Source organism: Sorex araneus, chromosome 1, assembly GCF_027595985.1.
Source record: "Sorex araneus isolate mSorAra2 chromosome 1, mSorAra2.pri, whole genome shotgun sequence".
NCBI lineage: Eukaryota > Metazoa > Chordata > Mammalia > Eulipotyphla > Soricidae > Sorex > Sorex araneus.
In genome coordinates, this window is record NC_073302.1 from 333,894,491 (window position 1) to 333,921,776 (window position 27,286).

Consider the following 27,286-nt stretch of genomic DNA (forward strand, 5'->3'; position numbering starts at 1 on the left):
TTAGGAGTGTGAGTTCTTCCTGATATACAGATCCCTTGATCAATAAATGATCTTCACTGTCTCTTATAACCTTCTTTAGCCTTAAGTCTCTGTCATCTGGTATTAGTATGGTCACCCCTTCTTTTTTGAGGGAGTTGTTTGCTTGAAGAATTGTTTTCCAGACTTTGACCTTGAGTCTATTTTTGCTTTGATCAAATGTGTTTCTTGCAGTCAACAGAGTGTTGGGTTCGATTTTCAAATCCATCCTGCCACTCTGTGTTTCTTACTTGGTGCATTTAGCCTTTTGACATTGAGATTAATGTGATGGGGATTTGTACCATCATTATGTAGGAGTTTGGTGTGCTTGTGGGCTTATCTTCTCTTAAACTAGCCCATTTAGTTCTTCTTGTAACAATGGTTTTGAGTCTATTAAGTTTCCGAGTTGTTGTTTATCTGTGAAGTTGTGTATTGTTCCTTCAAATCTGAATGGGAATATGTCTGGATAAAATATTCTTGGTGAGGTATTCACTTCAGTGTATTTTTTTTTTAACTGTACCCAACACTGTCTTCAGGCCTGAAAGGTTTCATCTGATAAGTCTGTTGTGAATCTTAAGGATGCTCCTTTACAAGCTATTTCTTTTTTTGATTTTGCTGTTTTCAGTGTTCTATCTCTACCTATGGTTTTTGTCATTCTGATTAGGATGTGTCTTGGTGTATTTTTATTTGGATTTCCTTTAGCTGGTATCTTCAGGCCTCCTGGATTTGGGTGCATGCACTCCTCAGCCCTGGGAACCTCTCATCAATGGTAGCTTTGATAATTACTTCTTCATCAGGTTTGTTTTCCTCCAGTGCTTCTTCTGTTATTCCTTTTGACTTCATCACAATTTCTCTTGTCATCTGTTGGTTTATTTTGAGGCTCTATTTCATCTTCTGTTGAAGTCTGGAGATTTTCTACACCTCATTTTGGAGCTCATTGAGGCCTTCCAGTGAGTTTTTCATTTTACTTACCAGGCTTTTCACATCTGTCATTTCTGCTATATTTTATTCATTTCTTTTTTTTTAGGTTTTTTTTAACTTTTTATTAAATCACCATGTGGAAAGTTACAAAGTTCTCAGGTTTATACGTCAGTTATACAATATTCAAACACCCATGCCTTCACCAGTGCCCATATTCCACCACCAAAAACCCCAGTATACCCCCCGCCCCCACCCCCTACCCCCTACTGTATAACTAATGAATTTCACTTCATTTTTTCTTTTTTTTTTTTTTTTTTTTAAATTTTATTGAATCACCATGTGGAGGGTTACATAGTTCTCAGGATTATGTCGGTTATACAGTTCTCAAACACCCTTCACTTCACCAGTGCCCATCTTCCATCACCAACCCCCCCAGTATACCTGCCGCCCCCTCCCACCTCCCCAGTCCCAACCCTTGCACATGATATGTTTCACTTCGTTTACGCCTTATTTCGATTACATTCCATGTTTCAACACACAACTCACTACCGTTGTTGGGGTTTCCCCCAAAAAAGAAAAGCAGTCCTATTGCCAAGGAGGCATTTGATAGTTCTCCATTACTAAGAATATAGAGATATTAAGTCCCGCTGTTTGTTACATAGTTTTTCTTTTTCCCCCTTGCCCCGCGCCACCGAGTTCACGCCTGTTTTAGTAATCGCCACGCTGCCTGACAAGGGAAAAAAAAAAACCGAAAAGGATGGTTATTTCCCGTCATCAGCAGGCGTGGGGCTCTGGCTTAGTTGATAGACTTGTAGAGTATCTGCAAGCAGTCTCTGGAACCGACGGTCTTGCGCTGGTGTCGGCTCCGGCTCGAGATTCCACCAGCGTCCCGCTGTTCCTTGTACATAATTTTTCCCCTTATATCCCATTCCCACGCCACCAGGTCTGTTTGCTTAATGGACATCACACTGTAGTTAATGACACACCGCGTTTCTTCCCGAGAAAGAAGAAAATTTCTTCTCAGCCGGCGTGGGGATATAGCTTAGTTCAGTCTAGTGAGATGGCTACCACTTTGATTGCCTTCAATATTTCAGCAACAGACTTACTATTAGGATCTCCCACAAAAGTCCGCCCCATTAGAAAGGAACCATTACATATTGCTTATACTAAGATGACATTAAGTCGTGCGGCCGCGGCAGCGGCCGCGCGGTTTTGGGTTTCTGTATAAAGTCCAGGGAAAGTACAAACAGAAATAACATCACTATAAACTTTTACCCTTTTATGGTGCTCATAAGATGGAGAAACCTAGAGAGAGGCTCGGCGTCTCCGTTTTGCGCTCAGGAAAACCGCGGCCCCTGCGCTGTGCTCAGGAGGGAGGAGTTGAGAGAGAGACAGGTTAAAAGAATTGGGGGATGCCCGGGTCCCACAGCTTCAGCACGCCGTGGGGTCTCTGGTCCCATGCCGGAATTAGTTCAGTGGGCTGCTTGGGGTCCGAGGGCGCTCCCTCGGGCCCCTCCATCATGCTCCTTCCACAGCCGGGTCCAAAAGGCTTCATTTTTTCTTTACCTTGATTACATTCCATAATTCAACACAAAACTCACTATAGTTGTTGGAGTTTCCACCCAAGAGAGACAGACCTACTACATTTGATAATTAGCTTTTCATTGCTGGAAATGAAGAGATATGTAGCCCCACTGCTACAAGTACATAACTCTCTCTCTTTTTTTTTCCCTTTTTCCTTCCCCCCCCCCTTTTTTTTTCTTTTTCCCCCTCATCCCCCTTCCCGTGCCTCATAGTATGGTGTATGCCACGCCGCGTCTGTCAGCGTGGGGCTTTTGCTTAGTTCACAGTCCAGAGAGGTGGCTGCTACATTAATAACCTTCAATATTTCAACAAAAACTTACTGTTATTACTGTTATTACTGTTATAGTTTCCCCCCCAAGTCAGACCTGTTCAAAAGGAACCGTTTCACATTGCTGACAATTATAGATGTTAAGTCACGCAGACTTAACATCTTGGATTTGGATTTCTGTATAAAGTCCAGGGAAAATTCTGCCAGAAATTACATAGCCCAGCTCACAGTCCCAGTGCATTGCTGTAAGAAGTCTCTGGATTCAAAGTCTTTAGGTGCAGAGGGTCCGATTCACGCTCAGCGGCTCCGGATTTATCTGGGCCGAGGGTGTGCCGGTTACGCCCCCTTCCCTGAGTTCCTGGGAGCCCCAAAAGTAAAAACCGAATACCTCTGGGTTTGGAGTCATAGAAGATGGCGCCTGCCACGTGGGTGCCGCCAGCCCGCCGCTTTCTGTGCAGGAAGACAGGGTGGGGAGGAAAAAAAAATCCACCCCCTGGCACTACAGAGTTGTAGCCCAGTTTCGCAGTCCCAGTGCATTGCTATCAGATGCTGCGCTGGATGCCCGAATGTGTTAGATCTCTGGACTCAAAGTCTTTAGGCGCAGAGCGTCCTATTTTATTCATTTCTGCTCTCATATTCTCTTATATTTTATTGGTGGTGCACTTCACTGTTTCTTTGAGCTCTCTATGTACCATAACAGTTTCAAATTCCTTGTCAGAGAGACCATACAGCTCGTTATCACTGGTTGGGTCAGCTGGGCTAGCTCCTTCACTAGCTAAGCCTGGTGGGTTGGTGTGTTTCTGTGTTACTTTACATCATGAACTCTGCAGTTTGAAGTTGTTTTTTTTTCCTTATTTTGTGTGGTTAGGAACATGTTAGGGTGTCTTTGTATACTTACGATGAATTATGGAGTGGTGAAGAAATGTGCAGCCATTGAGTGAAGCAGAGCTGCCATGCTCTCCCGTGGGTGGGTTCGGAAGTGCCTGGTGAGGGACTGGCTCTCCTGAGTCCCACAGCTGCAGGGACATCATGCTGGACACCGAGCGGGTTGCAGGCCCTCTTCCAGGGTCACAATTGGATGGTCTATATATAGTTTTTCTAATTAAATGTTCCACAATCTTGTGAACATTGTGGAGGGTTAAATGTTTGTTAACCTTTCCCCCCCCCAAAGATATCTCCATGTCCTCCGTTGCTTGTATTTTACTCTTTGCATAAGGGATTTGCAGATGTGATCAGGTTAAGAATCTTGAGATGAACTCATCCTGAGATATCTAGTGGGACCATCTTCCTTGTAAAAGAAAAAAGAGGAGAAAGTAAAGGCACATAGAAGAAGGCCACTTGACAGAGGCAGAGATTAGAATGACCTTGCAGAAAGCTGGGAATGCCTGTAAGCACCAGCAGCTGATGGAAGCTATGATAGAGTCTCCTCCAGAAGGCCACAGAAGAGGACCAGGGTTATGGAGCATGCAGTGCACCCAGCTGACCCGCTGGGGCCTGGGTGGCCCTCGTAGCTCCCAGCAACCAGGGAGGGCCCTCACTATCAGGTCTCATATGGAACCCCGGGCTAGTTGGCTGAGAGTCACTGGGAAGTTCCCCTGGACCTATTGAGCACTGTTTGGGATCTCACAAAAGAGAATTCCCTTAGAGTCCTCAAAGGAAATGTGAGGCAGCTGTCATACTAATTTTGGACTTCTAGCCTCTAGTACTGTGAGGAATAACTTTTTATTGCATTAACCCACAAATTTGTAATATTTCATTATAGTAGTCCTTGGAAACTAAGAATGGTGGTGTTATTTTCCTTTTCAGGAGAACTGGGTCTCTTGAGTGGGATGAACTTTATTACAGTTATCATTGGGTTCTACAGCAATTGTAACTGCAAACTGATACAATAAAGTTCCTTTTAGGAACTTTATGATTTTATTTTGAAGGATTCTTGAAAATCCCAGAAATGATTGTTATGCATTTAGTGATGTAAAAATGTTACAAAAATTCAAGGTTTTTTTTGTTTCTAAAAAGTAGAAAAAAAAACTGTCTTTTTTCCAGACACAATTTATTGGGGGTATGAGGGGCCTGGCAAGCTACCTATGATGTATTCGATATGCCAAAAACAGAAACAACAAGTCTCACAATGGAGATGTTACTGGTGCCCACTCCTGCAAATTGATGACAGTGCAGTGCAGTGAGGGATTTTGGGCAACCCTCATCATGCTCAGGACTATTCCTGACAAGTGACTCATTGCCATGAGATTGAATTGGGATTGATTGCACGTGAGGCAAATCCCTTAATCCCTGTGCTATCTCTCTGGTCCCAGCTTTCGGTTTTTTTGTTTTTTTGTTTTTGTTTTGTTTTTTGGGTCACCCAGCGATGCACAGGGGTTACTCCTGGCTCTGCACTCAGGAATTACTCCTGGCAGTGCTCAGGGGACTATATGGGATGCTGGGAATAGAACTCAGGTCGGCCGCATGCAAGGCAAACGCCCTACCCACTGTGCTATCACTCCAGCCACACCAGCTTTAGGTTTTTAAATTGTGTTTTATCTCTTAATCTATCAGCACTGCTACTATATGAGAAAGAAAAAGCAAAGGACAAACTCTTGTTAAGTATTGCAGATTGCTTTCTGCTAGACGTTGTAATTAATTTAGGATAATGAAATTTAAGCCATCACAGAAAGAAGCAGTGTTTCTGTATGAAATAGAAATGTGAAATAGAATAGTGTCAAACGGGGGCTGGAGCTATAGCACAGCGGATAGGGCGTTTGCCTTGCACGTGGCCAGCCTGGGTTCGATTCCTCCACCCTTCTCTGAGAGCCCGGCAAGCTACCGAGAGTATCTCGCTGCTACTGGGAGTATGTCACCTGCACGGCAGAGCCTGACAAGCTGCCCGTGGTGTATTCGATATGCCAAAAACAGTAACAAGTCTCACAATGGAGACATTACTGGTTCCTGCTCGAGCAAATCAATGAGCAATGGGATGACAGTGACAGTGACAGTGACAGTGATGAGGGGATGTGGAAAGATAGAGGAAGGGGACTTTCACCTGAGCACTAGAGAGGCAGCACAGGACAGAACATCAAGGATTTCCTGGGTGGAAACTGCTCAGAGGATTGAAAACATTGGGTTCTGGAACATAAACGTTCCCTGCACTTTAGAAACTCCACAAGGCTATCTGGGCTACACATGACTAATTAGGGTTTACTGCATTTGATTCCAAAGATGAGCACAAAGTCAGACAGACTGCATATACCTGGGAAAGATCAGTGAGTGGCCCAGGGTCACTCAGAGGGCAGAGTCGATCTTCACTGAATGCAGGAAGCCATATGTGGGGCTGGCTGCTGCATACTGTGTCTGCAAGCACATCCGGTAGGAATCCCTCCCCTTGTTGGAGGGCAGAGAGGGGAATTTGCAGTTGAAAGAGTGGATTAGCTTCTCCTGAAGATTTGTACACTGAGCCAAGAATTTGCAGGTCTGATTTATTGAATGGGATGAGGGGTTAAGTCTCAAAAACTTTAACTCCAGAATTCAAAAACTTCAGGAGAAAAGTTACAGATTCTCCCAGAATGGGTAATGGTCACTAGCTGAAGAGTGCGCTGTTTGCCAGTTCTCGTACTGTGGCTGTCAAGGTGTAGCCAGCAGCAGCATCCATAAAGCTCTGACAAACCTAGTTTAGGAGTTGACATCAGGGCATTTACCTGATGTCAACTTTTTCTTTTTCTTTTTTTAATTGAAAAACACATTCCAGGTCATTTTAATTTCAACCTTTATTCAAAGTGTAAAAAGTTTTACAAATGTGTAGTCTTGAGCTAGGGATCCAAAGAAGGAGAGAAATTGCCAGATGAAGTTCAGAATTCCTCCCACTCCTAGAGAAAAAGGAAATCCTAGGTAGATTTGGCAGAGGCTTAGAACAAAACCAGGCTTGGCAGAGGCTTAGAACAATACGAGGCCCTGTGGACGAGAGCCCCTCTCTCCCAGGCCCTACCTTTCTCTTCAAAGAGACACATTTCAGATTTTCAGAACTTGTGCAGGAGTGCTGCGCGCGGCCCCCACAGTAGGGAGTCGCGGACTGACCCGATGGGGTGGTCGCTCTTTGACCCGACCCTGGGGACTCGCTGACCTGACCCCGGGGCTTGCTGCCCGCTGCTTCTTGGCAGGTGGGATGTAGATGACTTCATCTCAGAAACCTCCTCGCTGAGAGTCACGGGCTGGAGGTGCCCAATGCTCCTGATGGGCCTGTGGACCGAAAGTCCCGCACTGATCATGGGCCGACCGGACAGCGTGAGGCTGGCCAGGGCGCTGCAGTCCCCTGACGGCCGTGGTTCTCTCTGCCTCGGCCCCTCGGAGAGGCTCGCAGTGCTCAGTGTCGCCTCCGCGAGGGAGCAGGTGGCCAGAACCCGCGAAGCTGTCCCTCACCACTGGTCAGCTGGTCCAGGGCAGCTGACTTGGCATCTCCACAATCTCAGCTCCGTTTCCAAATGCGCAGGGTCTTCGCAATGGCCCCAGGGTTCTGTGGTGAGTGGCACTGAGGCCAGTGTTCCCGTGGCCCATCTGAAACACAGTGACCTTGGAAAATATTTTCAGTCTCATTGTGATTGTTCAGCTCTCACCTTGGCTGCCCCGCCCCGTGCCAAAGCTCCCCCCTGGCAGGGGGTCACTCCACATTGCCCCTTCATTCAGCATGATGTCCTCTATGGATTTAGAGAGTGTTCATGGATCCGAAAGCACTTCAGTCTAACCCTCACTTTCGGTTCGGACAGACTTAGAAGGCCAGCTAAGCCACTAATTAGGTCCAGACTGTGGGATGGGGTGCGTTGCTCTACCTCCTGAGCCTCAGGATCCCCACTCAGACCTCTGCCACCTGCTTCCCACTGTGGAGAGAATAGAGGGCTAGCATAGTGATTAGCATCTAGAAAGCACTGAATTAGGAATAGTATTCAGTGTCTTAACATTTAACATACAGGTTTAGATTTTCTAATACTTTTCAATCCCAATCCAGGTTCTAAAGCTCTTTTTCCTAAAATTTAGGTGGACAAAAAAGTGAGCATTGTAGGGTTAGTTTGAGCCTATCATGGAATATTTATTAACTTTCTTTGTAATATAAAATTATCAGCTAATTTGAATTAATTTGAGCCTGATTTCTTCATTTTTTTTTCTGTGTGGGAAATGTCACAGAGAGCAGATGTGGAATACTGCTAAGTGACAGGTGCAAATGGGAGAGCTAATGGCAGGGCTTGAAAGGAGGAGACACTGAGCATATGGGATCATTAAATTATTAATAACGTTTTTTGCTGTAGCAAATTTATAAATAATAAATGTTTTCAAAAAAGGACTATTTCCTTTACATTTCCTTAGGAACAACTGAAGGAATCTTCTTGTTTTGAGTTTAAAGAGAACTGACAGATGGAGAAAGGTCAGCAAAATGTTCACTCATGCAGTTTCTAGGTGAAAATCCCTTCAAACTTCAAATAATAACATAAGCAACTTTATATAACCATGTCACATAGTATTCCTTTATTTAGGGCAGAATGAGACAATGGTTTTAATTTAACAACTGGGAGGTCAAGGCCTAAAATAACACTGATATGAAAAGTTTCCCCATCATAAAACCTCCCAGTGGAGCACAGTGGCTTTGAATAGAGCCTGATCAGCGTGTGGTCACGTGTTTAGAATCCCAGTGTCCCCTGGCATTGCTGTTCAAGCCCTCCTGCTCTGCAGTCTATGATCCCTGGCACTCCAAGTGACTATGGCTGCACTGTAGTCAGGAGTATACAGACACCACCCAATGCTGCTGTCCTTGGCAGGCATTGCACGACAACTAAAACAAAACGAGGGTGGCATGGCCAGGAAGTTTGCTCCTGGTGAGCATGTGTGTAACCACCATAGCAACACCTACTGATGAAACATGACCTCGGGAAAGCACATGTGCAAGCCTCATGCCTCAGAGACCACCTCAGCTGAGGCCAAGCCTTGAAAACTGAGGTGCAAGCACCACAGTTAAAGATGTCTGAGCACTACAAGCATTACGTACATCTCTGAGTGTGTGTACAACCCCCAGTCATCACAACAATGATATCAGTAGCAACAATGCTGAAGGGGAGGACGAGCAGAGGAGGGACTATGTTTTTTGTTTTTAAATTTATTTATTGAATCACCATGAGAACAGTTACAAAGCTTTCATATTTGAGTCTCAGTCATATAATTATCAAACACCCATCCCTTCACCAGTGCAGATTCTCCAATACCAACACCCCCATATGTCCCCCATCCCACCCATATCCCTGCCTGTGCGGCAGAAAATTCCCATATCTCTCTCTCTTTCTACTTTGATTACATTCAATATTTCGAGCCAGTCCCACCATTATTATTTGGAATCTTCCCCCAACACTCAGACCTGCCGAAAAGGCAACGTTAGAGAGTTTGTTTTGTATTGCTGGTTTTGAGTAACATATCCTGTGAGGCCTGGCATGTGTCATTACTGCTGGCCCATACCTGGGTTTACCGTTGAGTTCTGGAAGATGGAAGCTGCCGGGCTTCCCGGGGAACAGGTGGAGGGACGGCACCTGCTCCCTCTGGGGTGGCCCAGAGAAGGTGGCCTAATGCAAAGTCTGGAGGCTTTTCTGCCAAGAGCCGCTTGGTTTCGAGATTTGTTTGTGTGTCTCTGGGGTCGTGGCCGTTAAGGAGCTCAATCAGTCAGGGCCTATGGAAAGGGACAGGGTCACAGCAACACTGCCTGAAACTTGTCTGTTTTTTGACACATTAGCTCTTCAGAATGTTGTTTTGGAAAGGATGCTATGAAGAAACTGGCACAGATGCTGGCAAACTATGAAACCAGCTACAATTACTTACTACTCAAGCTCCAAGAGTGTAATAGGTTGTGGAGAGAGATTGTGGAGCCATAGTTTTGGTCATATTTATGTCTTTGAAGGAAGTTCAGAAAGTTCATTGTTTCTTTTCCTTTCAGAGCTGATTAAAGGCTTGAGAAATAGCAAAGTGAGTATGGCACTTATCTTACATGCAACCTGTCCAGGTTTGATCCCCGGCATTAAATATGGTCCCCTAAGCCTCACCAGGAGTGATCCCTGAGCACATATCTGGGAATGAGCCCTGAACACAGAGACAGGAGTGAGCCCTGAGCACAAACAGGTGTGGCCCCAACACAAAACAAAAGAAAAAACTGACTGAAAAGAAATGTATAGGCAGTGGGAAGTAAGGGAGGAAAGGGAGAAACCAGAGTTCTTCAGATGCTAAATATCACTTCTTGCCTCCCTTTATAGTTTCCACCATAATAAAAGTCCAGGTCTAACAGAAACTAATTGCTAGGCTGTGGACATGAGCTAGGATCCAGCTATGATCCAGCAATGCCCACCCCTTGTGATACTTGACTGACAGTGCAGGTGTGATGATTCCCGCAGTGCTGCTTCAGCCCCATGTTGCTGGGAGTCACTTGGACCAACCCTGCAGTACTCAGAGGTATGCGATGTGGGGGATGAAACATGGGACCTTGTGCATGCCAGCCATGGGCTCAAGCCCTTTGAACTATCTTCTCAGCCAAGAGCTTATCTACCTATCAAATAAATAAATTACAAATAAAATAAAATGAATAAGAATATGACTTGTAAAATTTTTACCTGTTTATAAGATCTGTCCATTTCTGCCACCCTCCAGTACTTAGCAACCTCTATTCTACATCCTGGGTCTATAAGTTGACTGTTTTAGATTTTACATTAAGCGATCACATAGTATTTATATTTTTGTTGTCAGCTTATCCTCAATATTTAGCCATGAGGCCACAAATTGCAGGATCTCCTTTCTCATTGCCAAATAATATTTCACAGTGCCTGTAAGCATGTATCTATATTTATCTCTAAATATATCTCTATTTATATATCTCACTTTTGTTTTGCTTTTTGGGTCACAACTGTTGGTGCTCAGGGGTTACATTTGGCTCTGCACTCAGGAAATACTCCTGATGGTACTCAGGGAAATATGGGATGCCAGGATCAAACCCAGGTTGGCCGCATGCACTATTGCTCTGGTCCTCTCTTACTTTTTATGAATTTATTAACAGTTAGGCTCTTTCCACTTCTTGATGATGGTAAACAAAGCCATAATAACAATGTGAGTATAATTATCTCTTTGAAATAATGATTTCTTCTAAGTGTACTCTCAGCAGTGAGATTGTTGGACCATACGGTTGTTATAGTTGTAAATTTTGAGGCAACATATACTGCTTTCCATGGAGGCTTCACCAATTTATGTTCCCAATATTGGGCTCAGGATTGCCATTTTTTTCACACCTTCACTAACAATGATTATTTCTTTCTCACTTGATAATAGATGTTCTACTAGGCATGAAGTAATATCTCATTGTGGTTTAATTTGTATTTCCCTGATGATAGTGGTGTTCGTGATATTGCTGTTTCATCATGTTATTTATATTATAGTTGTTAGTATATATATATTTTTAAGTTATTCTTTTATTGAATCATTATGTGGAAAGTTACAAAGCTTTCAGGTTTAAGTCTCAATTATACAATGCTCGAACACCCATCCCTTCACCAGTGCACATATTCCGCCACCAAGAATCACAGTATACCTATCCCCCACCACCCCAGCCCCCCACCCTGCCTGTGTAACTGGTAAATTTCACTTTACTTTCCCTTTACTTTGATTACATTCAATATATCAACAAAAAACTCACTATTATTGTTAGTATATTTTGTTATCCCTGGCCATATACCCAGAGTCAATGTCAAAAACTTTTTCTTGACATAGGATGTAGCTTTTGCCACTGCTGTGCCAGACTGCATTAACCCCAAGCTGAGAAACCAAATGAAAAGGATCTCAAATAATGTTAGCCCCTTCTTCCCTAGCTCAAGCCAGAGACTGAACAAAGGATTACTTCCAGAGGCTTACCTGGAAGTGTTATAGGATGACTTCCTGTCTTGCTCCCAGTGGTGTTTGGGCTCAAACCTGGACCTCCTGAATGCAAAACATGTGCTCCAGCCCTTATGCTGGAGCAATTGCACAGCAGTTGGGCATTCGCCTTTCACGCAGCTGACCCGAGTTTGATTCCTCTGCCCCTCTCGAAGAACCCGGCAAGCTACCGAGTGTCGAGCCCATGCGGCAGAGCCTGGCAAGCTACCCGTGTGTATTGGATATGCCAAAAACAGTAACAATAAGTCTCTCAATGAGAGACGTTACTGGTGCCTGCTCGAACAAATCAATGAGCAACGGGATGACAGTGACAGTGAAACAAAACTTCCTGAGCTATGTAGCTTATTGAGTCTTTATAAATTAAATCCAACAAATTAAAATAAGAACATCAAATCAACAATATACTAAGATATCCAAAGAAATTATGAAATCAGAGGACAAATATATAATAATTAATTTTGATAAATCTCGAACTTGTCTGAAATCAGCAATCTCTGCTCATGGTAATGTCTTGATTAAATCACAACTCAAAATATTCACACATTAAGTAAAAGAATTCTAACTGGAAAAAGATGACTTGGGCATTTACAAGAGTATGAATACCCATTGTGTTTTCTGGTGAAAGGAGAAAATATGCAGCACAATTTTCCACTCTTGTTCAAGCACTATCATTTAAGTGTAAACCTAGAGTGCTCAAAAATAGAATTTAGGTCTATAAGATGAAAGCATGGTGAGAAGTATCAGGTGACGTGGAAGGCCTGTGTTTATCTGAGAAATATATATTTCAAGGAGGAAAAATAGAAATGGCATGCTTTGTCAATCAGGTATCAAAGCCTTGTGTGTCAGTATGTTTGTGAGAAGCCTAACTTTCCATCTGAGCAAACAGCTGGGGTTTCTTGGAGGAATAAAAACCAACCTCCTAAATCTGGCTCAGCCACACAGTTAGTGTGTGTATGTGTGTGTGTGTGTGTGTGTGTGTGTGTGTGAAGATCAAGAAGTCTTTGAGTCGGAGAGATAGTAGATTAGGTAACCTCTCATGTAGTGACCCACTGAAACTTCAGCACCACATCCAGAACCCTGAGCCCCACCAGTAGAGATCCCTGGGCACAGAGTCAAGAGTAAGCCCTGAACACTGAACTATGGTTGTGACTCCCAAACCAAAAAACCAATATAAAACAAAACAAAAAGAAACAAAAAGATCAAGAAAGCACCAGGCATGGGAAGTTTTTTCCTACCAATAATGGTCCTGAGCCCTTTTAGTTTACCTGTTAGCTTATAGAAAGGTGTCTTTATCTCCTTTGCCATCTTTCTATTAGACTATTTAGAATTTGTTTGTTTTGTTGAATTTTATGACTTCTTGATGTATCTTATTCAAGATCTTATTAATTTCTTATTAATTTCATCTTATTTCTCAGATATTTAGTTGTCAATATCTTTTCCTATTATGAAGGATATGTTTTCATTGTATTGGAAGCCTAAGTCCTCTTCAAACAACCCCAACATTAGACCTAAAGGGAAAATAATTAGGAAACCAATTGATGACAAAGATGCTTAAATAAATAGAGAACTATCATGGAGGCATCTTGTGTTCAGTACTGATTCTTTTCCCTCCCAAGCATCTAATTCTGTTGCTCACTGAACTCAGAGAGACAGACACTACAAACCATACAGACCAAAGTAAATTATTTCTGTTCTCTAAACATTCTAAGACCCACATTGGATTTATATTTTAGAAATTTACTAGCAATAGGTTAAGATTTGGTTAACTGGAGAATTCAGTAAAATCCTGAATCGGTTTGTGACCCAGCACAAGCGTTACCAGTAGTTAGAGCTCTGGGTATGTGTGCATGAGCTGAGGGATTACGGTGAAGGCTGCACTGCAGAGAGACTTAGCAAGACCAATGCTGCCTTGTGTTCCTTGCACTGCTTCTCTTCACTGTGCTTTCAGGAGGAGAGATCGAAGGTAACAGGACTTTGAGGATTCTCACCTGACTCAGCCTCTCTCTTTGCCCTTTTTCATGTTGGCCCAGTCTCTGGTGCTGGGAACAATAACGTTATGTTTGGAAATATTTTTATTTCACAGATATACACACAGATTGCAGTGGAACTCTGAGGATGTAAAGGTTTGATGTGTGTGACTGTCTGAGAGGTCTTTGCTTTAATATCTGCACAATCTTTTCTCTAGAAAAAGAAACCTGTATTTTAATCATGCTCAGAAGCAAAAGGCAGAGATCCCTTCTCTTCGGTGTGAGTCTTTGGTTGCATATCTCCATACCAGTCTTGAAAGGTAGGTTTTATTCCTCTTTATTTCAGATTCCCTTTTTAGGTATATGTATTTGCTCTTCTTCTCTAGTTGTGCTTAAGAAAACAAAGGTGAAATATTCTAAGGATAACAATGTAGAACCAATACTGTTATAGCTTCAAATTCATCTGCTTTTTTATTGGTTAGGTTTAAATGTAAAATTAAATTTTGTGAGTGGGGTGGGCAGGACAATAAAGCATTTTAGATCATATTTGATTTTCTTGATTTAAATGTGATAATAATGATAATGCAGTTTTCTACATTTCCCTGTGGATGTCTTAAACTTATTTATTTATATTTTTATTTAGCATGGACTGAAACTAGTGTTTATTTGTTAGCTTATGCGATTGGCCAGTCCCCCTCCCATTTGACAGGCAGTCATTTTTGTTTTGAGATCTATGTACTATTACTATGCTGAAATGTGTGATAAGGGTAAAGTTACTCATTTAAAAAGTTAGCACAGAAACAGACAACTGTTGTTCACTGATCAAAACCACATTTCCATATGCTTCTGGTTTGCAGAGGTCTGATTCTTCAAGGCTCACAGAGAGTTGTCTAAAATGTCTTAAAGTGGGAAGCTGTATTATAGGAAGACTTTAAAAATAGTCCTATGTCAAATGGTATCACTTATTAATTTTGATGGCAGAATGTTGTTTTACATTTAAAATCACTTTCTGCTAAAATCTCAGCACTTCAGTGTTTCCAAATGTTTTTTGTCAAACTTTTAATTGATTTATTTGTATTTTTTACAGCAGCAGTCCTTTCATTTATTTTTACTGGCTAAGTTTTTCAATTCCTGAATTTTTTTCTTTCAGGATATGTATCAGTTGGGAAATTTGTAGAATTATACTGCAGGTATCAAATTTGAATTCTATAGAGAAAACAGAGGGATGTGTTAATGAAATGAATTAGTTAAGTGAAGACAACTAACTTAATTCTAATGCATTCTTGGATAAATACAAAGGAATATGTGCTCAGTTGTCTTCTAAGAATTATTTAAAATGTCAATTAACTTTAGAATGATTTTGAACTAAAAATGTAAAGATAACTGGCCATAAAAAACTTGCACTCATAAATTTCTAAAATAAGTGAACACCAAAGTTGATTTTTAAAAGATAAGTTGTTTTCAGGAACTTATTAAAATGACTAGTCATTAGTATTAGCTTGGTGAAGGGCTCCGCTTTAAGGAATCTGCTGGTCTCTATTTTGACAGGCAAGAACAGGACAATTCCTGAATAACTGCATCAGTATAACTGTGAATTACATTTAGTAACCTAAGCAAACTTCCCAGCAGTCCTGTAATCTCCTTACATTTGTAATGTCTTCAATTTGTATAACTGCCCTTACCGACGTTCCTGCCTTTGACTTCGTATCAGTGCTTAGCTTAGACGTAGGCATTGCTATTTGTATCTCTGCCGCACAGGTCAGAAGCGGAGACTTGGAGAGGGGAGAAGGGTGCGTGGTGGCCCTTGATCAGGGACAAACTGCTCAGTGGGGTTGTACGTTCCTGTGGGCTGTGTCCTCTGTGGGTGGAAGTGTCCAGAATGTCCCGTTTGTCAGTATCCTCTCTAATTCTCTAATTTCTTCCTCTGTTTGGCTACACAGGCTGTGCATCAGAAGAGAGACTCTTCCACAAACTGTTTTCTCATTATAATCAGTTCATCAGACCCGTGGAAAATGTTTCTGACCCTGTCATGGTGTATTTTGAAGTGGCCATCACTCAGCTGGCCAATGTGGTAGGTGCCATAAGTTCACCAAGTATCCTGACAAAATCCCCAACTCTGAGAGGTCAGAGTAATTAGTTTCCCTAGATTGTTACACATAGTAAACAAGGGAAATTTAAATATACAAATGATCTAATTACTGGTCATACAAAATCCATTGGAGCTAGAACTATTCATGGTAGTACTGTCTTCCTGGAAGTTTTCTGGAACCAGCTAATGAAAGAGCTAAAGGGGAAAAGGAAAAGAACGTACAAATGAAACTAATTCATCGTGCAACTATAAAGCACCAGCTGTACTTACTACATTTTCCAGCTGGAAAGAGAGGAGCTCAGTTTAGCAGTGTTCCCAAGACTGCATGATTAAAAATGGTGCATCTGTGATTTAAGTCAGAATTGATCAACTACAAGTTTAGGCTCTTTTCACTTCATAGAAAAATAATTGCCTTAAAAATTTCTCTATATTTTGTCAGAAGAAGAAAACCTATTTTCTTTCTTACAAAGTTCCATCTGTTCTTTATAAAAAAAGTTGGGATTCTGAGGTCTTGTTTTAATTTATTGCTAGTATGTCAAGGAGAAGGGCTGGAACAATAGCATAGCGGGTAGGGCGTTTGCCTTGCAAGCGGCCGAGAGTATCTCGCCCCCACCACTGAGCCTGGCAAGCTACTCATGGCATATTCGATATGCCAAAAACAGTAACAACAAGTCTCACAATGGAGACGTTACTGGTGCCTGCTCGAGCAAATCAATGAGCAACGGGATGTCAAGGAGAAGAGCAAAGTTTTCTTCTTTTCTCCCCGGGTCTCCGTCCAGCAGTGCTTGTGGTACTCAGGCTCCCTCCCTGTGGTGCTTAGCCCAGTGGTACGGGCAGACTTGGTTTCATGTTTGACTCAGCCATGTGGTGCTCAGGGTCACTGGGGTCATCAGGACTACACTTCACTGTGCCCGGAGGACTGTGTGCTAGGGAGTGAATGCAGGGCCTTGTACATTCTAGACTTGTCCTCTCTTACCCGCGCCACACCCCCCCCCCCACCCTAGAGCTCTTTCATTTGAGTAGTATTCACACCCTACTTGATAGCAGAGGAGGAAGAGGGATCTGGAACTCTGACATAGGATGGGGTTCTGGGTTCCATGGCAAAATGGGAAGTGAAGATGGGCACTCAGGATCTGGATCAAATACCGGGAATATTATGCTGAAGGAATAAAGAAAGTCTGAAGCGGGACCAGGGATGGCTGTGAGATAGCTTCTCTGATAATGCACAGACGGATGGATCCTCTCTTTCATTATGCCAGTCTGGCCCATGACTGGGGAAAAAGCACTCCCTCCAAGACTTTGTCACTGGGAAATAATAGCAACTCCCCAAGTGTACTTGGGGAAAGACCTTCATTTCAGATGCAAAGTCAGGGTCAATTCCATTCCATTATTCACCATAGACTAGGTTGATGTTTTGGGACTGGGCTGGATGTGTTTATAGGTTGATAAATATTGGATTGAAAAGAAAAAAAATTCTTTTCTCTTAGCTAACTGGACCCATTCATTCTTTTAATAATTTTTTGTGCCTATTCTCTAAAAAAGCTTATTACTGCTCATCTACAAAGTTGGAGGCCAAACTTTGCATGCACTGAATTATTATAAATGGAGAACTGGACTGAATTTCACCTAAAATCTGTGAGGATATCCTCGGAATACATAATCCCTTCCCTTTAGATCCTTGGTCAATAAGTCCTTTGTTCTGAGGATGAGGAGCAGGGGGCTGGTGAATATAAATTTTAACATTTGCATGTGACTGCTATGGTATATTAAAAAACAATAAAGCACAGACAGAAAAGTTAATTCTTTCTTATGTAACAAATCTAAAGGTTAACAGTCCAGGAGGCTACGATCAGCTGATTTTGCGGTGTTAGCAACAGTTCCACTCTGTGCAGTGCAGCAGGTCAGGCAGAGCACTTGTCACTCAGGTGGACTGTGATGCTAAATATAGCATGACAGAGCCAGTATTCTGTATGTCTTTCAACACCCTTGCATGTGATTTCTTCCCTGAGTGTTGCTTCATAGTCCAAGAGAACTGCTTTATTTTCACTCATAGGCACATTCTTGGCAAGAAACCAGATATAGGGAGAAGAGGATATATAGCAACCCCTGGATTTCCTTAACAAGATTGGCTAGAAGTTCTCTTAACATCTGCTTCCTATTTTGTTTACACCTGTGGCTGAAAAGGAAATTTGGGAACTGTAGTTTTTCCAACTAAAATTTTATTCATTGAAATATTTGAAGATTATTCAATAGTTATTTATTTATAATTTATTTGTTTATTGAAATAACTTGTAGATTCACATTCAGTTGTAAAAAGTAATAAAGAAATCCTTGCATTCTTTGCCCCATTTCCCCAGTAGTAAATACTAACCACTTACATTTATAAAATTTGTTCATTTCAAAAAATATTATATGTGAATGGAACTTTACAATATATAATCTTGGGGAACCCCCTCCCACTAAGTACAATATCAAGAGATTCAATAGTATCAATAGGTTGCTTCTTCTTGTTGCCAAACAGGATTTTATGGTATTAACATGATAGTTTGCTTACCATTCATTTAAGAATATTCTAGTTGATTCCTATCTTTGTCTATTATTAACAAAGCTCCTGTGAACACTCTTGTGCACATATTTGGTGATCATATGTAACACAGTTTATAAGTCATATGGTGATTGCATGTTTCATTTTTAAAGAAACTGCTAATATACTTTTTAGAGAGCCTGAACACAGTTATACCAACCCGTAATATAAATTATCCAGTTTACCTATGTCTCCACCAGTATTTGACAGTGTCATTATTTTTATTTTTTAAATTTTATTTAAGGCACCATGACTTACAATGCCATTAATATTAGGGTTTCATTATCCCTCCATGCAACACCACTCTCTCAGCCTACCATGATAAGCTCAGTATCATAATTTGTAATTTTAACCTTTCTAATATGGCTAAATTTCTAATTAATTTCTATTAATTTATACTTAAAATTTCTTTCTAATTTCCCAAATGACTATTGATAAATATATATGTAGAATATCTTTTCATGTATGGATATGTTATCCTTATCTCCTCTTCTGTGAAATGATGCTTCTTTTTGCCCTTTTCTAAATTGGAATGATTTTTTTTTTTCTTCTTTTTGGGTCACACCTGGCCATACTCAGGAGTTACTCCTGGCTCTGCACTCAGGAATTACTCCTGGTGGTGCTAGGGGGACCATACAGGATGCTGGAAATTGAACCCGGGTCGACCGCGTGCAAGGCAAACTACCCACTGTGCTATCACTCCAGCCCCTGATTTGGTATTTTTGTTGATGTGATGATGGTGGCGTTGTGTCGCTGTGAAAGCATATTTTCCTGTACTGGTGGGTTCTTGAGAATTGTATGAAAGATTTGCATACAAAACTCATAAGATTGAGTTAGTTTATGGCTCCAGGTCCCTCCCAGATGTCCAGGCCTCTCCTTTACCCGTGAACGATGACCAGATTCTGTCCCACGCTGCCCAGTCCCATGGACTTCCCTGTCTACTTGGCTGTCTACCTGTCTCCTGTGGACGATGAACCAGGTCCTGTCCACGCTGCCCCATCCTGTGGACTCACCTGTCTGACCTTGAGGCCCTATGCAAGTTCAGGCAGCCCTGGCTGACCTGGGGTTCCGTGGAGGGCGGGGGGTCCAGGGAACTCGTGCTTTATTGAGAGAGGGGCCAGCGCTGGGGCTTCCCGTTACCTACAGCCATACCCTGCCCCAGCCACCGAGTTCTGCCTTCTGATTGGCTACCTGTTCCTGGGGTGTAGCTTCACATGACCTGGCCCCCTCAGCTCCTGGGACACACCTGCAGAGCTGGGGAGCATACTCCTGTCGTATGGTGGTGTAGGCGATCGAACTCACGTTCTCTTGCTCGCAAGGCACGTTTTGGGGCCCTTGATTTGATAGTTTTTACTGTTGAATGTTGAGAGCGCTTTATTTTCTTTTAACATTGCAAGATGTGAATCAATTTTGTTGTTTTTGTGCAATCAGTTAACTTTGAATTTCACTGACTTTTAAAATTGTCTTCCTTCTCTATTCTGGGGGTATTTCTTTCTTTCTTTCTTTTTTTGTTTACCACACCCAGCAGTGCTCAGGGCATTTTTCAGCTTGGTGCTCAGGATCACTTTTGGTGGGCTGTGGACCATGTGGGATGCCAGAAATGGATTCCAGGTGGTCTGTATGCAAGGCCAGACAGTGTATTAAGTACCTGGCTTCCCCTGTACTGGCTTTAACTTAACTTTCATATTTTGATAAGGTGTGCTTTTGCTCTTATTCAATTAAATTTATTTTTGAAATTATGTTTAGATATTCTAACCCATGGATTATTTGGAAGTGTGTTTGAGTTCTATGAGTTAAATGCTTTTCTGTTGTCATTTTGTTATTGAGTTCTATTTTCATTATGTTACTCATTTCAGTTTCAAACTCATGTTTATCTTTCAGTAAGAGAACACACTGTATGATTTACATTATTTTAGATTTATTGAGGTTTATTTTCCTTCCTCTTTTTTAAAAATTTACTTTTGTTTGTTTTGGGTGACACCCAGCAATGCTCAAGACTTACTCCAAGCTCTGCACTCAGGGATCACTCCTGGCAGAGTTTGGGGGAACCCTATGGGTTGCTGGGGATCGAATCTAAGTCAGCCGTGTTCAAGGCAAGTGCCCTACCTGTTACTATTACTCTGGCACATATTGAAGTTTGTTTTCTATCCCATAATCAAGAATGGTCTATGTTGGTAATAAATATTCCATGAATGTTTGCATTCTAAAGTTTTTGAGTGTTTTGTATATGTCAATGAGAGCTTGTTGATTCATATCTCCTTTTTTTGAATATATTTTACTAGACATCCTATGGGTTATTGAAAAGGGGTGTTGAAATAGTCCTTCATAATAGGGGATTTCTTTCTTCCTTCTTTCAGCTCTATCAGGTTTTTGTTTGAAATACTTTGTAATGGTTGTTTAATGTTACCAGTTTCATGGTAGGGTGATCATTATTGTGTATGTCTCTTTTCCTCATTAGAAATGTTTTTCTCTGAAGTTAACTTGGTCAAATATTAATTAGACGTAATTATTGGTTTGGGGAAGGCACATGTTCTTCAGGACACCATAAGTCTCTGTGGAACATATCCATGGTCACTAAGTGCTGGTGAGCTCTGAGTATGGCTGTGTGACAGGGTAGAGAGAGAAAGCGTGACCATCAACTTCCCTGTCAAAGACATCTTAGTAGCTAACTGGACCCCTCAACTGGCCTAAGAACACCAAGAACTTTACTTTGGAGTGTGTTGGCTGCCATGCAGAATGTTCTTGAACACAGAATTTGGGGAGGAGACAATCTTTCAGAGGAGTAACTTTACTGCCATCCTACAGGAATCCAAGTCAAAGCCGCTGGTCCAGCATTCTAGATGACCTGAATATGTATGAAATGACAAGGCTTGTAAACTGTGATCTATTTGGCTTTTCTATTCTCAGACTCAAAGATTCTACTGCTGCCACTCCAGAAATGTGTCTGTTTGAGATTAGAACCGAATCCTTTAATATAGAATGTGTCAACTAATCTATTTTCCCAAGAAAGAGAAACAGGATGATGACCCCCAAAATTGATAAGGAACATTTATTTGCTTTCCCTCACCAATAGGAAAAAATGAAAGTAACTACCTTTGTTGACCTAGGGTTTGGCCAGAGAGATTGTATATAGGAGTTAAGTCATTTTCCTTGCATAGTATCAACCCTAGTTTGATTCCTGGCACTACAAACTATATACAGTCACAGAAATATTCCCTGAGCACAGAGCCAGGAGTAAGCTCTAACTACTACTAGGGGTGACCCCCCAAACAAAACAAAATACCCATAGCAAAACAAAACTCTCTGTGTCTTACTATGACCTGACACAGACTCATCAGATGGAGGAAGTTTGGAAACTTCCTTAGTTCAAGTTTTGGGAGAGGAGGACAGAGCTGTGATGCAGACTCTGGTGTTGATCCCTGGCCACAGTTCCCTCAGCCACTGTTGAGTTCATTTACTCTGAACTCTGTTCATGTGCTTGGAGAAGTAAGATTGGTTAGGCGTATAGCCGTGAAGAGTCCACAAGCTGTTATACTGTAAGACTGCTGAGGATCTATCTTTCGTAGCTTTCTCACTGAGAAGTATAGGAATGTGTTAGGAAAATGTGATATTTGGGATACCATCCATCTGGCATGCTTTTCTTCCAGGTGTCCATGACTCTTGTCAAGTCTTTTAGGTATCTATAGAAACTACCTCAGAGAGGCCTTCTTTGATCACTGTGTATGAGTAGAGATGTGTTTGGCCTATGCGTGCATAACTGTGTTTGTATATTTTGCACAGAACACTCCATTTTTGTTTATTGTTTTCATAGGATTTAAATTTCTTACATTATATCATTACTGCTCTTTTGGTTTCTGGACCACACCCAGTGATGCTCAGGACTTATTCCTGGCTCTGTCTTCAGAGATCATTCCTGGCTGGGCTTGGAGGACTATATGTGGTACTGAAAAGTCAACTCAGTCAGCCAAGTGCAAGGCAAGGATCTTACCTGTTGCACTCTCTCTCAAGTTCTTCTTACATCATATTTTATATCTATTAATGATTTTCTGTCTCCCCAACTAACAGCTAAATTATACAAAGGTAAGGATTTCTCCCTCCTATATTTGCAGTTACAGTGCCAACACAGAATGTACAGCATAAGTACTCAATAAGTATTTGTGCAATGATTATTGAAGCAATTAGCAATTGGATGGGAGTAGGAGATGTGTTAATGGAAAGTTTGGCAGGTCCAGTTGAAAATCCCATGAAGAGCTGAGGTCAACAATTCAAGGAGAGTTGGGCCCTAGATTGAAAGTCTAGAGAGTGCTGAGACACAACTGAAGGAGGGAGGCACAACGGGGAAGAAGATAGCAAATACAAAAACCCAGTTTGGGTCCCTATCACCATATGCAGTATCCCCCCACCACCCCAGCACTCTTCTCCTCTCTTTCCTCTTTCTTATCTTCCTTTTATCCTGCTGTGTAATCAGGAGATGTTATGGGATGCAGTAATGAGGAAGGCTTTACAGAAGATGTGGTGCTTAAATCAGATTTAAAGAAAATCTTGGAGAACAGATGAGGGTGAAGAGAGTGAGGAGGTAAATTGACATGACATAAGGGCATTGATCAAGAGTCTTTAATGTTTTGGTGGTTTAGAGGTGAGATAATCCTGTACATCAAAACTATGAGTCAATATTATTATAAATTATCCAAACTATAATAAGTAAAATTTTTAAAAATGAGTTTGCCAAGAAGGCTGGATAGAGAGAGAGAGAGGGACCCTTGGGTCCTTGGTGGAGGAATGCTGACATTGGTGCTGCATTTGGAGTTGATTATTGAATGCCTAAAATTCTGTCATTAACAGCTTTGTAAATTATGGTGCTAAATAAGTAAATAAAAGACTTTAAATGTGGTCTTTCAAAACAGAGCTGGGACTAGGTGTGGAAATAGCTTATTTTCTGGTTGACTTTTTAAGTTGTCTAAAATCTTTTCTGTTTTCCTCTACTAGTATGAGTAACATATACAGCTTCATTTGGTTGTAATTATTGTTACAAAGTCCTCCCTTACTAGTAAGTGCATTTGAGGCTAAAAATATTATGTCTTCTTCCCAGGATGAAGTAAATCAAATCATGGAAACCAATTTGTGGCTGCGTCACGTATGTACTACATCACACATCCTTTTGCACTTGTGTTACTTGTATATCAGCCTAACAGCCTCCAATGAATAAAACCCACTGATTCCCTTTCCCCCTTTCTTTCAATATTAAACTTATGACACATGATAATATTGCCTATAACCAAAGTCTAAAATTCAGGTCTGTCAAGATGCAGACACTTAAGTGTCAAAGTTTTCTCTGACATAGAGTCTCTATTCTTTCTTGTTTTTGCCCTCAAATATCCTACTTTTTTATTTACAATCTGAATTCTAGACAGCTCTGATTTACCACTCTGATAAAATTATACCAGTCCTATAAATCCTATCAGATCACTACTAGATAATGTTCTAATACCTATAGATATTTTGTATTTGTGAAAATGTGCTTTGCTACCCAGCCCCCTATTTCTCATGAATGAAACCAGCTTAGAATCTTCAAATATCAATTAAAATTTTTTAAATGATGAACCAACAAATATTTAACATTGGAAGAAACTAATAGACTTGAAAAAATGGATTTCTATTTTCTTTAGATCTGGAAAGATTATAAATTGCGTTGGGATCCAATGGAATATGATGGCATTGAGACTATTCGTGTTCCTGCTGATAAGATTTGGAAGCCTGATATTGTCCTCTATAACAAGTATGGGTGTCTGACAATCATGTCTCTTTTCAAAGTTGCCTTTGTTACCTACTGATTCACAGCAAAGGAGGAGGTTACTAATGAATCTTATTTACTTTGTAGTGCTGTTGGTGACTTCCAAGTTGAAGGCAAGACAAAAGCCCTACTTAAATATGATGGCATGATAACCTGGACTCCACCAGCTATTTTTAAGAGTTCCTGTCCTATGGATATCACCTTTTTCCCCTTTGACTATCAAAATTGTTCCCTAAAATTTGGTTCCTGGTCCTATGACAAAGCTGAAATTGATCTTCTAATCATTGGCTCTAAAGTGGATATGAATGATTTCTGGGAAAATAGTGAATGGGAAATTATTGATGCTTCTGGCTATAAACATGACATAAAATACAACTGTTGTGAAGAGATATACACAGATATTACCTATTCTTTTTACATTAGAAGATTGCCAATGTTCTATACCATCAATTTAATTATCCCCTGTCTCTTTATTTCATTTCTATCTGTGTTGGTCTTTTACCTTCCTTCTGATTGTGGTGAAAAAGTCACACTTTGCATTTCAGTTCTGCTTTCTCTGACTGTATTTTTGCTAGTCATTACAGAAACAATCCCTTCCACATCCCTTGCAATCCCACTGGTTGGGGAATACCTGTTGTTTACCATGATCTTTGTTACTCTTTCCATTGTAGTGACTGTGTTTGTGTTGAACATACACTATCGAAGTCCCACAACACATACCATGCCCAATTGGGTGAAGATAACTTTCCTCCAGAAACTACCCCAGATACTCATGATGAAGAGGTCTCTAGACAAGCAGAGGGACACAGGTTCTGATAACCCCCCCAAGGACATTTCCCATAAGGCAGCCAAAGTGAAGTTTGAAAATGGCAGAGAGCCCAGACTTCTGAAAGAACGCTGCCACTGTCATAAATCAAGTAAACTTGCCACCAGCAAGAGAAGATTAAGTGATCAGCCTTTACAATGGATGATTGAAAATTCAGAGCACTCACCTGAAGTTGAAGATGTGATTAATAGTGTTCAATTCATTGCAGGAAATATGAAAAGCCAAAATGAGACAAAGGAGGTAAATGCATGTGTCCTCTGGTTTAAACACTGACAGCACACCCAGAGACACCTTTAAAGGTGCTCAGAGCTTCTTCCAACCTCTGTATTACAATAAGGATATTACTCTAAGCCGAAGCTCTGTTATTATGGGAAGACAGGCTTGGGAGTGGGGTAGAGTACAACCCAAGGTAAAATTTTCACCTCCAGAAATGTAAATGCAAGTGAATTCTGACTTAAACAACAGTCAGAGCAATTATGGCCAATAAAACCAAGGGCTTAGCATAAGAAACACCACAGACCAGAGGTGAAATGAGAGCACTGGTCCTGCAGGGAGGGAAGAGGTGGCAGAGCAGCTGAAAGGAGTGAACTGGGAGGTGTGAGGGGTGAGCCTTAGCTTCCACTCCACTGATTCTTTTTGTGAGGCATTAGGGTGCTGGTTGAATGAGTCTCATAGATATTTTTAGAATATCGACACATTCTATGTCTACCCAGAGTCTAACTATAGCAACATGGACTTATTCCATTTTCCAAAGAGAGCTCAGTTTTCTATGCTACTAAGGTGAACAATTGAGGGCATCTGAAACTGCGTGCGTCTGGGCTTGGTCTCATTGCAACTCATAGTGTCTTTGTCTCTTGATGAAGAGTATTGTGAGGCCCACCTTACCTTTACCCTCCTTACTGGTAGGGGAAAGAGCCTGTGTCTGTATGTTATACACAGGGAAAGGGGGATGCTTCATAGGACAAGTGAGACCAGGACTCATTACAGAGTGTCATTTTCCTAAAATATAGCCAAGTGCTGTAATGGCTCACCTCCAGGCAGGGCTCTCAATATGCAATGAAGATAAAATTGCTGGTCAGGAAGTTGAAGGATGTGAGACATCCAGCAAACTCTCCACACCTTATTGATGACTTGCAGGTGTCTGGGGGAGCCCATCATTGACCAGAAAGTACTCTATTTTACCCCACATTCTACACTCCTGACCTTATCCCTCATCCAAAACTGTTCTCAGACTTGACTATGGGTTAGAATATCCTGGTTCCAATGACAAGAGTTGAGTTATCCGAACAGCTCTTTTTTTGGGAGAGTTTCTCTCTTGCACTCAGGAAAGTTCCAAGAAATCCAATGGATTCTGTAAATAGCTGCTTAAAGGCACATAGTAATGGATAACAGAAGTTTATATACTGTGTAGGAGATATGGGATAATAGAATAATACCAATATTTTCCTGAAATAGTCTTTGAAAAAAGAAAGCAGCTTATTTATTAAATAGTATATTTTCTATTGTTTTCATTTTTTAAAAAATGGATTTTACCTTTTGTTTTGTCTTTTAGGTAGAAGATGATTGGAAATATGTGGCCATGGTGGTGGATAGAGTCTTTCTGTGGATATTTATAACTGTCTGTGTATTTGGGACTGCAGGGTTATTTCTACAGCCACTACTGGGGAACACAGCAAAATCTTAAGACTATTTTTCTTTATGTTCAGAAACTTACAGACAGAATACTGGTTCTCTGTTCCCTATCATAAAGTTAGAGTGTTGGAGGTGGATTGAGGGGAAGACACTGAGACAAAGTAGAGGAAGAGGACACTTTGGTGGAGGGTATGGTGTTGCAATGTTGCATGCATGAAATCCTGTGATTAACAGTATTGTGAACCACATTGCCTCAAATAAAATAGAATACAAAAAATAAAAGGCATCTAAATTGGAGTCAAGGAGGGCCTGTAAGAAAGTCCTTATACAGCAACATTTCCCTTCACTGTCATGTACTTGTCTTCATTGTAGGTTCCAATAGTTAGTGTGGTAATCTTATATTTCCAAGGAAGAAATGATGTCAGGAAAAATTTATCCTGTCCAGCAACCATTCTGCTAATGAGAAGCACTGCAGTCCAGTCCAATGAATGAGAGGCCATCACCAATGTAAAAGCTCCCTTTCTTCCAGTGAACTCTTATTTAGAGTAGCTCCTTGCCCTTTCCTCTATATAGGCAGGCTCCTCTTCCATTCACCAGATCTGTCCAAGGTTCTCCATAGAGGCCCCAGTAGGGCGTCTCTCTGGAAGAATGAGACTGGTAAGACTGGGAGCTGGGGAG

General features: G+C 41.3%; 1 protein-coding gene across 2 annotated transcripts; it reads left to right on the top strand.

Annotated features, from left to right (window-relative positions):
* Positions 1–13,575: 13,575 nt before the first annotated feature.
* Positions 13,576–26,842, top strand: CHRNA6 (cholinergic receptor nicotinic alpha 6 subunit). 2 transcript variants are annotated; one of them, XM_012932362.2, is made up of 7 exons: positions 13,576–13,682; positions 13,905–14,006; positions 15,627–15,757; positions 23,449–23,493; positions 24,026–24,135; positions 24,238–25,216; positions 26,529–26,842. In XM_012932362.2, the coding sequence occupies exons 2-7, from the start codon at positions 13,928–13,930 to the stop codon at positions 26,658–26,660; spliced, it is 1,476 nt and encodes a 491-aa protein (XP_012787816.1). In that variant the 5' UTR covers positions 13,576–13,682; positions 13,905–13,927; the 3' UTR covers positions 26,661–26,842. The 2 variants fall into 2 exon arrangements, with proteins under 2 accessions (XP_012787816.1, XP_054999774.1); XM_055143799.1 differs by having other exon boundaries at positions 24,238–25,275; positions 26,529–26,605.
* Positions 26,843–27,286: the final 444 nt, after the last annotated feature.